This window comes from Phalaenopsis equestris, unplaced genomic scaffold (assembly GCF_001263595.1).
Source record: "Phalaenopsis equestris unplaced genomic scaffold, ASM126359v1 Scaffold000400, whole genome shotgun sequence".
In the NCBI taxonomy this organism is placed as follows: Eukaryota; Viridiplantae; Streptophyta; class Magnoliopsida; order Asparagales; family Orchidaceae; genus Phalaenopsis; species Phalaenopsis equestris.
The window spans coordinates 11,039-22,913 of NW_018164842.1; the positions used below are offsets into that span (position 1 = coordinate 11,039).

General features: G+C 36.2%; 1 protein-coding gene across 1 annotated transcript in view; it reads left to right on the forward strand.

Annotated features, from left to right (window-relative positions):
* Positions 1-10,997, forward strand: part of LOC110026762 — a gene marked incomplete at its 5' end in the record, with an annotated part of 12,203 nt that extends 1,206 nt beyond the window's left edge. Inside the window, 7 exons of the mRNA XM_020727863.1 lie at positions 83-150; positions 219-463; positions 519-847; positions 3,837-4,109; positions 4,425-4,536; positions 9,656-9,745; positions 10,106-10,997. Coding sequence (XP_020583522.1) covers positions 83-150; positions 219-463; positions 519-847; positions 3,837-4,109; positions 4,425-4,536; positions 9,656-9,745; positions 10,106-10,860 — 1,872 coding nt within the window. The remainder of the gene's footprint in view (positions 1-82; positions 151-218; positions 464-518; positions 848-3,836; positions 4,110-4,424; positions 4,537-9,655; positions 9,746-10,105) is intronic.
* Positions 10,998-11,875: the final 878 nt, after the last annotated feature.

Below are 11,875 nucleotides of genomic sequence, written 5' to 3' on the forward strand. Positions count from 1 at the left end.
ACCTGTGTGGGGAGTTTTTAGGGAAAAAGACAACCTACAGGAAAGCTGATTTTTAGCTGACCGCTGTTATTGTTGGCTTCAGAGAAAACACATAAAAGGACCTACATGGGGATTTCCGGTGGCAGGGAAGAAACCGACTAAGAAGGGGATGTAGGTTGGTTGTCGGGATTCCATTCGAGGATACATCCAATCTCGACTCTACAATATCCTTTTTCAAGTTGTTTTGCAAGCAAACCAATGACGAACTTCTCTTCGATTGGGAGTGCCACTGGAGAGAGAAAGTCCCGCTCTCCGAATATCGATGGCGACTCTGCACAAGAAAGAGAAAGAGCAAATCACACCCAACAAATTCTGCTGACAGAGAAAGCAGCAGGAGAAATGGCGGCTAGAAACACCACTCCTCCCGACGCTTGCGTAGGGAAGAAAAAATACTACAGGAGAAAGGGCAGCGATGGATTTGGTTGTAAGACCTTGTGGAAGAACAACAGGAAATGACAGGAAGCAATGTTGGATTTCAGGGGAAAAAATAATGTTGTTTCCTGTGACTGGGAAGAGCAACAGAAAAAGACTACTTTGTTTCCTGTGGGAAATTCCTTCGGGCAAGAACAACAAGAAGGTTCTCCAGAGAGGGACAGCTGGAAAGTCTTGTTGTTGGGTCCCAACTCATCAGAGAAGGGTCGTCATTGAGAGCGAGAGCTGGTCGACAGAGGTCCGGCTGAAATCTTGTCGGGAAAGGCCCGGTGAGAGGGCGACAGTAATCCATGGTTGGTTGCCCAAGCAATATATCCTCGATGAGGATCTCAAACATGTTCTCACTATAGATGCGCTCCAGTCTCGTGATGAGAAGGTCCGAGAATGAAATCCTGGGATCGACTCTTTAGCGGAGAGAGATTTACCGGGCAACAACGCCAAAAACTTGATCATGATTTTCTGTATATGTAAGGATTTATTAAGTTGACACCACTGCTTGAAGATTTTAATCCCCGACAACAGCGTCAAAAACTTGATGCGCCCCTAGTGTAAGTTGTTTTTCTACATGTTTTATGTTAATTTAATTCTCTTGAGATGACATCAAAAACTTGACCCGACCCGAGGTTACGCTGTAATTTAGCTTTAAAAAATATGGCAAAAAACTTGACCCAATTTATATTAAGTATTTAATTTGCAAAATTTAAATATTTTATAAAATATATAAATTAATTCACACACTATAAATTCTACGTAAGTGCACTTATCGCTTCAAGTAATATAGGACTTTCCTTAAAAATCACAGTATCGATCCTACGAAGAAGCGAGGTAAGAGGTCCTTAGTCAAATTCTAATCTACTACTATTAGTCCTTAGTTTGGAAGATCGATCTAAGTGTTTTTTCTAACAAGTATTCCTAAATGTAAGTCTTAAGTTTAAAACAACTAATAACTATTCATGAATGAAAATATTAATTCTAAAGATAACCCTTTTTGGGTGAATTGGTTTGGAGAATTTTGAGATATTAAAAACTATTATTTTTATGTAGTGAATTGGAATGAGATACATTAAATATTACATTAAATATTATATGTGCAAAATAGGAACACTTTTAATTCTCTACCCTCAGTCAAGTGTTATAGAGAATCGTTGACTAATCTTAGGTTTAGTCTCTAGATTTGTTATTAGGTTGGGAGGATACTGACTCTCACTCCAGAGCCCCATTTCCCTCCCTTGAAGGCTAACTCGTTTTATTTCTTAAACACTAAGACCAAATTGGAGATTTTAGTATGTTACCATAGAATATCCAATTCTCTTCGCCCAGTAATATATATATATATATATTTCTCTATTTATTTGCATTCAACCCCATAAACTTCAACATCTATGGAATTTGAATGTGGTTCCACTTTATTGAGAATTAAATCGCCCTCTTGGGTTTTAATGCAATTACAATGAATTTTAACACTACAACGGGCCTTTATTGTACTGTAAAGGAAGTGCAAGTAAAAATTATTACATTTATAATCAAAACTTCTTCTAGCATGCATCTCAATATCCTAAACACGAATCCTACTTATTACTAAAAAAAGTTAAAAGGAAAACAATGACATAATCTTCTCATGTCACCATTTCCTAATAAAAAGAAAGAGTAAGAAAGATACATTACAAAACACAAAGAAAATACAACAGAAAAATTCTTTTCATCAAAGTAAATCTACTAGATAAGTGTTTACAAAAACATAAGATAATAAAAATCATAATACTTAGTTTTTTCTCTTTGAAAGAAAGATAAAAATCTATCTCACAAAGTCTCCCGCTGATCCATGCAATGCTAGTACATCTCCTTACAGATTTTCTCAAAATCTTCTCATCAAAGTAAATCTACTAGATAAGTGTTTACAAAAACATAAGATAATAAAAATCATAATACTTAGTTTTTTCTCTTTGAAAGAAAGATAAAAATCTATCTCACAAAGTCTCCCGCTGATCCATGCAATGCTAGTACATCTCCTTACAGATTTTCTCAAAATCTTCTATAAACATTCTCCACGTTTTTCCACTCACACACCACCTTTTTCTGACATAAAATCACTCTATTATAGCGTAGTGACGAATTTCCCAAGAGATGCCTCAAGCAACTTTCCGAAAATCATCCAAATTCAATTTATATGGGCAAATAACTGTCCCTGGCACCGTCGGCGCCACCTTGCAGCAGCTCCACCGTTTTGCTCCGTTTTAGCTCCGTTTCACCCCGTTTTAGTTGTGTTGCGTTCCTAACAGATAAACCTACAAAATAAGTATGAAAATAATATTTATTTAAAGTGTAATTTCATTCAAAAATGTGTGAGAAGTGTAAATGAAATTAAGCATAGAAAGATATATCGAAATGTGTCAGGTCAGAATTTTCTTTCTTGTTTTAGTTCCAAATTGCATCGTTTTTTCTTCTTTTTCACAAAAAGTTCATTTCTTGTATCTGAAGCCAAAAAATATGCAAAATACATTCCTTTAAAGTGCAATATCATTAAAAATGAGTATAAAATATAGGTTTAAAAATGCATATATTTTTTATACATCAAGGATCGTCGACAGAAACCTTTAGAAAACCGATAAAAGGGAACCGTCGGTATTTAGGGTGAAAAACGATGTTAGCTACGAGAACTAATGGCTATAGACTTTCTGGAGGCCGGTAGAGTCGAAGCTCCTGGTTCAGAAAGGGTCGGTCAGCAGACGAAGCTTGCAGGGAGAGAAGAAGAAAAAATCATTGTTTTAAATACCAAGATGAGTGTCTCTCCCTTCCCGCCCTCCCGCACAGAGAATGACAGGAAGGGAGTCCGACAATTCTCAAAGAAGAATCAGTGGCTAGAGTACGAAATTAAGCTCTGATACCATGTTGAAATTCAGAATAATATGAAATACAGAATAATTTCATTGATATGAAAGAGGGTATAAATAACCCTTACATGAATCTTATAATAGAAAAGATAATAAAAAGAAAAGATATATCACTTATTATCTCTAATAATCAATTCATATTAATTATTAGAAGATATAAGAAATAACATAAAATAGAAAAACAAATAATTCATAATCCAAGGAAATAAATATAAAATAGGAAATTAAATATCTCCTTAATCTAAGGAAGTACTTTATTCCTCATACATTCTCACAGGAATAAATTATTTTCTAATATAACTCCTAACACATTGTGACACAAACAAGTTGCAACAAGTTTAACCTGATCAAACCTTTGTTAAGATTTTAGGATTGTCGGTTGCATATTTTTTTGCTTTTTTTCTTCCTCTTTTACTCATGAATTTGGGAGTTTAAACTTCGTAGGGCTTAGGCAACATTTTAAGGCTTACATAGTCTTCTCGGTCGGTTGTGCTTCAACCTCTATATTTTTTACCAAAAATGATATTACTTTCAATCTTTTATTCTGCAGGAATTGAATCATTTTCAAAATTGGGTGACTCTATTTATTTTGAGAAGCTGGGAAGTTCTCTTGGGCTCTACATAACACAATTTATACCAAGTTCCTTTGAATGGAAGTCTGGAGGCATCACAGTGATTCAGAAAATAAAACATTTTAGCGCTCTTGAACCTGTTCTTCAGATCTCTTTTGACATTTCTTCCAATGGGGTACTTCTAACCTTTATATTCAATTCATATTTGCTAAAAAAAAAAAAATGGAAACATCTTAAAATTGCATTGAAAAACAGGGGATTCCTTCTGGGTTTTAACTATTGTTTGCAAATTGCTGAACCACGTTTATTTGGTTGTGTATTTAAATTTAAGTTGGTTTCTGGTTTCTATGTTACTATCTTGCCTCCAGTACTTAATTGATTAGAAAGAAAATATTGAATTTTTCTTTTTTATTAAGGGCTTATGTTTTTGAATTAACTGTTAAATTAAAGAAATAATTACCGACTGTTGATATAGGCCCAACTTTTGCAGACAAGCAGTCAAATTTTAACCTTAAACATTCGGATACCATTTTGGACGGCTGGATCAAGTAATGGTGGGAAAGCAACACTAAATTCTCAAGAATTGCATCTTACAGATCCAGGTAATTTTAGGGCTCATAATGTGAAATTTAATAAAAAATGTGTAACACCAAAACCTTGACTATTTATGAAAATACTGCTTAAGAGAAAAAAAATGATGAAATCATTGAGAATTTCATAAAGTCAAAAATAAGGCTGCAATTTTGTTCTATTCTTTGATATTTGGATAGTATTATTTTAAATGAATATTGTTCCGTATTATGGTATGCGGAAATATGAGAAGATCCTAGAGGAAAATCTGAGAAGATCCTTGAGGAAATCTGAGAGGACCTTGGAGGATTTGATCGAGACAACTTGGGAAATACTTTTATTAGTTTATTGTTTTCCTATTCTATGTTATTTTATTTTATTTCAGAATTGTTTTTTTTCCTGAATTAGAATAGATATATTTGATAAGTTCGTAAATTAGTAGCGATTGTTTTCCTTACATATATATACCTTACAATGATTAAGATCAAGAGAAGTATTTCTTCTCTAAATCAGATTTCTGAATGGTATTAGAGATTGGGAACAAACCCTAGCTTTCTCCTTCCATTGGAACCCTCCAAGTGCCACTAGAATCTCGTCTTCCAGGCGCTGTCCCTGCAGTGAAATCCTCCAAAAGCCACCGGAATCCTCCCACATTTTCTCTTCCAGGCGCTGTCCCTGCAGGCCCTTCAGCTGGAATTTCCTTGGCAGAACTCTTCCCTACTGGTCTTTCCTCGGTTCTTGCCTGCATCTTTCCCTGCTTGAGTCCCTGTCGGATCTCTCTCTACAACGGCACCCTGCTGGCTTCCCTGAAGGTTTACTTTAAAACTTCCTTTCTTAGCTGCAACTTCATGATTTCCAAATCTCTCGTGGATCTCTCCTTGCTATGAGAAAATATTGTGTTTGGAGTCCGTACGCAAGCTCCAAACAACGGACACGACACGATATCTATTCCGTTGTCCGGTCGCAACTTGCATACGGACTCCAGACGCAATATTTTCTCCCCTGCTATAGGCTTTCTATTTCGTCGCAATGTTTCCTTCCTTTCTCAACCGCACCTTCTAGGAGCAGCAACGACAACAAGCAGCAGGAGCAGGAGCAGTATCAACAACAAGCAACAATGAGACCGTTTGTCTTATTTTCCTGAAGCAACCTGCAATCAACTCTCACCAATGCAGTCAACTAGTAGCAACCCTAAAAACTTTTGGAGTTGATGACCAAATACAGTATGAAGACGTCAAATTCTACTATGGAGTTTAACTCTGAATCAAAGACCATAAATTTTGTTCGGACGACTCCTGAACTCCTTAACTTTATCACAAATCATAAAATCAATGACCACAATTACTTTCAATGGTCTTAGTCAGTGTTTATGTATATCTGCGGTAAAGAGAAAGAGGAACATCTCACGGGAGAAGCACCGATCCTGAGATTATTGATCATAACCACCACACATGGAAGAACCAAAATCATATGGATTTCTTGGCTAGTCAACTCAATGACTACTAAAGTAATAGAATTTTTTGGTTCTACAAAACTGCCAAAGAAATATGGGAGACTGCAATAAAAATACTATAAAGTTGTTTGGGATCGAAACCAAGCTTCTTGACCTTCGTCAAGTAGAGCTAAGTGTTAACCAATACTTTAACTTCTTGGCAGTAATGACTACAATTGGATATGTTTGACACGCATGTGTGGAAATGTCCACATGATGTTGTGTTTAAATCTATTATTAAGAAGTATAAAGCCATCAAATTTTTCGTAGAACCAACTCAGGAATTGGATGCGGTGAGAGAGAGGATCATGAGAACAAAGCCCTTTTAATCTACCCATGAAGCCTTTGCTGATGTTAGAAGAGACACAACAACAACCTTTATCCCACTAAGCGGGGTCAAAGCGGGGTCAGCTACATGAATTATTTTTCTCCATTGCATCCTATTGAGTGTCATATTTTCATTTAATTCTAATAAATAAGATCACTCTTATGCCCAAGTCAGAAGAGAAGAGAATAAAAAAAGCTGTTGCTAATTGTAAATGGTGGTTTATCAAGTACTGAAAGCTTGGTCCTATACACTTATGATTCCTTTTATGACTCATAACACAAGAAGATTCGTCCCACGTCTTACTATTGTAAGAAGATTAGGCATATCAAGGACAAATATTAGAAACTTCATGGAAAGCCTTAAGATTGGAAGCTTAGACAAGGAAGGAAAATATCAAGAGAAAAAGGCTAATGCTATTACCACATCTAAAGGGTTGGCTAAACCATTCACTAGGGAGTAGCTTGAAGTATTGAAATTTTTTTTTTTTTTTGAGGTAATTCAAAGTAGCACACCAATCTCGTGACATATCTTTTTGGTGGGAGAACTTTAAAATTCTTTGACAATGAAAATGGAAGAGTAAAATTACAGCATGATTAAGATGAAACGAGAGATTCAGTGTTTTACTATCTTTTAGTTTTTTTACAGACAGGATGTTCAGACCCTAGCTTCAAAAGTGAAGAGACAACCCTAACTAGTGACCGTCACATCTTACAGACATAGTTCAACCCTAGGGGCAAGCAGCAAGAGTGCATCCAACAAAGCATTTAAGTACCTCGAGTAAGGAAAAACTAGTTTAGAGTGGAGAACTAGCGAAACCAACCAACATTCCTAAATCCTTTCTCGTCAAGAAGTGTTTCAGGTGCCACAGACTTAGGCATATTTAATTAGATTACTTAACCCGGAAAATGATCTCTTTTATTAATCGGGGAGCAGTTGAAGAAATAATCAGTGATCCAAGAGATGTTGAAGATTTCAGAGGGGATTCTTAACTTCCAGCCAATAAGGAAGAGATGTCAGCTATTCCATTACCTTATGAGAGTGACTTGAGTTGAATTAACAGTAGTTGATTTCGAAGGGATTGAGTCCAAGGTAATGGGTATGAGATTGTGGTGCCTCAAATTTCCTTTTTACATGCATTGAGAGGAGCATCAACAAAACTAACATTGGATCTCCAAAAGGGACATGAATTTGAGGGTTGATGCTAGACACAAGGCCACAGACGAGGTTTTCAGAATTTTCAGATACATAGCCAACCTCTTGAGTTGCCCCTATTGAGGGAGGTTCAATCTGTCAGAGATGAGAATCTTTTACGCTACTTCTAGAAGGCTTTATGGAGTCATTTGGGCATTAAATCAGTTCAACATTTTACCCGCTAACAGTGATCAGACATAATGGATGAACAACAACGTCAGAAATAGCTTTAGGATTTTTGGGGGAAAGAACATCCTACAATGGGGTTCAGGTCCTTTTAGAGAAGAAGAGACCTCTCATGTTCTGTTGTACTTCAATGTGGTTCAAGATGCCATAATTTTTTTTGGAGTTGATTCCTTATAACAGATTTGTTTATCGGATATCGAGTACGAGAAGCATGAGAAGAATGTTACAAACTTATGGACTCGAGAGTTACTTTTGCAGGAATTTACACTATGTGTAACTCCAACTTAAGTTGTGTCAAAAGAGGGTGGATGCTTATTCTATCAGAATGTGTTTTGGAATGCAAACACCTATTGAGTGACTTACTGAGGAGTTACAGTAGCTCCATCGTCTTTAATGTGGCCGAGCTGAGACCATATCATTAGAAGTCAGAAGCTATGATGAATGAGGTCAAAGCTCCTCCAATCATGGGATTTGGACGCAAGTGTCAGATGGGGGTGGGTTAGAATTGCGCCAGGCACAAATTGTTGCGAGAGTTTGTGGTTTTGACTGGTCTAGGAGGGCCAGGCGACTCTTTCTTTACGTGGAATTGTTGTCTTATCTTTGGTCTATGTATGTTGCTATCGTCGTGCTCTATGGGGTTTATCTTTCGTGTTTCTGTCAGAACAATCGTCGACATCTAAGTATTTCCTTATAAAGTTGTATCGGATGTTGAGTGGTTTTTCGACTATATTTCGTTTGAGGTGGTGATTATTCTCGACCTTCCCACTCTACCGCAACATTCCCTCCATTGCTGCCACCATCATGATATTCATTGTAGCTACCCAGAAACACCCCCCTCGTTTTTCTGCAGCAACCTACTACCTAGTAGCCAAACACCCCCCACCTTGTTGTCATCCCTCATCGCTGCCTTTCTAATAGCCAAACAACCCCTCACCTGCCACGGAATCGTTGTGCTTACCATATGTAATCTCCCGACGACAATTTACAGCCCCCAGGCTTTTCCATATTGCCGGCCAACAATCTCCTTACCCTTCTCTGCTACAGCCCGACCGCCGCATCCTCCGCCCTCCAACAATCTTACCATCAAACCCACAACCTTCCTGCCATGCCATTCCCATCACACCCTACAGCCAACTCCCAACCTCCTCCATCGATCACCACCCTTGGGACACTTTAGTTGAGTTTTTTTGCGTTTGTTGTTTGATTTACCTTTCAAAAGTGTTTGGTTGTAACCAGCTATTTATTTTCATTAATAATATTTAGTTTTCTTATTATGATTTGGTTTAACTCCGGTATCACTCATAGTTCTCGTTGCTATAATCTTATACGTGTGGTTTAATAGCAAAAAAGTTTCACTTGACGATTTGGATTTCTGTAATAGTCTCTTAAAATGACCATATCCGGATGGACCACCGGTATTTTAATGAGGCTTTCACTGCGAAACCATCATTTCTTTTCTAATTGTATGCCTCATGTGCGGGTTTAAAAATTAAACTTACGTTGGATAATCTATGTTCTACTAAAAACTAAGTCCTATATGCATGTTTATTTTTTTCCAATGTGCTTTTAAATTATACTTTTGAGATCTGCCTGGGGAAAATTATTATAGCAAATAAGTTTTTCATTTGGTTTTTAGTTCCAGTCCCGGTCTGATATCAAAATAAAATATGGCGAAGATATAACTCTAACTTGTACTTTAAAATCTTTTGAGCACTGGAAATGTTATAGTTTGGCATTCTGTGGTCAAACTATCAGCATAGAAATTAAAAACTGTTGTTTTTCACCAATTGTTGGCCTCATTGGCTATTTATGGCTGATTTTATTTTTTTCTCCAGCTGATTTTTATAAACTAAACCTTGTGATCGCTTCTCTAAAGTTACATAATTCAAATTTTTTTTTATTCATTTGCGAGTTGTGGATAATTTTCATGTCCTACGGTTTCGTCTCATTGCAGGGACTTTCCTCTCCATCTCTAGGATCTGGAGTTCAAATGACAAGCTGGAGCTTCAGCTGCCCATCAACTTGTGGACAGAGGCAATAAAGGGTATATAACTACCTCAACGTTACGGTTTCTTTTTCACAATTTTGCACTCAAAGCATATAACTTGCTTAGCACTCAATTCTCATGTATTTCTAAAACCAAAACTTGAATTTTTACATTGTGCCACCTTAGCTTTTGCATGAAAGGGTGCACTTCATTTTTTATAAGTTAAAATAGTGGCATTTTGGATGTGATATGAAAGATTTGGGTAGTATAAAGGTAAAAAAAAAAAAGCAAACTTTTAGGGATTAGATATTTAAATACATGAGAAATAGAGGGTATGTATGTAAATGCCTGACATAAAATATTCGCAAATCCTAGATTGCATTCACACACAGAGGTATTCCTTTTCATCCTCTGCAGATGACCGGCAACAATACGAATCGATACAAGCCGTCTTCTTTGGACCATACCTTCTCGCTGGCCTCTCCGACGGCGACTGGGATGTTGACACTGGAAATTCCACCACCGTTTCAGACTGGGTAACTCCAGTTCCAGAGTCTCAGACATCTCATCTAATCTCACTATCACAAGAATCCAACAACAAACATTTTGTGGTCTCCATCACAAACAACACCCTCAGAATGACAGAATACCCTAAATCTGGTACCAACGATGCCCTTCATGCAACATTCAGGCTTGTTCCTCAGGACGCCGATGAACAGCTCTTCCAAGCTCCATGTTGCAATAATCTTCTTGGAAAATTTGTGAAGATTGAGCCATTCAACAGCCCTGGAATGTATGTGACACCTTTGTCATGGAATGGAAACGTTATTCTCTCCACTTCTCCCAAGACAAACTCAAAGTCTACATTTCGCGTCGTTTCGGGTTTGGACGGGAATGCCGGCTCAGTGAGTCTGGAGTCCGGAGACCATAAGGGCTGCTTTCTCTATACTGGTGTGAAATTTTCTGAGGGAAAAAATGTACAGCTGATATGCAAGCAGAAGGATGATGCTTCTTCATTTAAGAAAGCTGCGAGCTTTTCATTAAGCAGTGGGTTGAGGCAGCATCACTCTATCAGTTTCAGGGCAAAGGGTGTAAGGAGGGACTTCATTCTGGAGCCATTGATGAGCTTGATGGATGAATCTTATACTGTCTATTTTAATTTGACAAGATGAAAACTGGGAAAAAGGTGATTGATAATGTGTTAATAAGGCTTATTTTAATTGGGGAATGGTGATGATCTTTATAGTTGATTGTATCTGTTCTGTTCTTATAAATTGTCAGAGACTCTCATTTGTTAATGAGCATGTTCTGTATTGAAATGTGAATGTCTTTTTTCACTCCCTTCTCTTATTTAAGTTCTGTCTTGTCATTCTTTAGGTTGTGTGTGCAATTATTCCTCCTCTTTGTGACAACAAGATTTTATAGATATAAAATATCATATTTGGGATGTTGGGTTTGCAAATACATAAGAATTGTGTGGGAAGTATGTAAAATTTTCTAATATGTATTTTAAACATACTAATATTGATCCTATTTATATAAAATCTTATTTAAATTAATTAATATTTGAAAGAATTAAATATAATTGTAATTATTAGTTTTATAGTATGAGGAATTAACTTGAATTTATTTTATCAATTAAATTTATTTCATTATTTTAAAATATATAAAAAAAAACTTTAATTTTACTTTTTATGTAAAAATGATATTTTTACAAATGACATGTTCATTTAGATTAAGAGGTCTTTTTAGTTTAATAGTTTAATAATTAAGCCCTAATCTATGATTATCATTGTTTGCCGTATGGATGTGAAATTTATCTTAAATATTTTATTCTTCAGAAGAAGAAAAACCTTACATTGCGTGCTAGAATTAGTAACAATGTTCTATTCTAATAGTTCTAAATGTTATTCTTTTTTTTTTATGTGGCATTTATATACATACACACAATTGCTATGTATTTATGTTTCTAACATCTATAATTTGGCTTTTATATTTATACCGTCCAAATCTTTCATAGCACATAAAAACACTAATATTTAAACGTTTAAAAATGAAATACACATTTTTATGATATATATTTAAAATTTATTTTCAATGTGGTATGAGCAGCGGGTTTGGCTGGTTGAAACCCGATTCTTACAAAATGCGTGCGAGAGAATTTGACGACGCTCACTCATAGTTCTC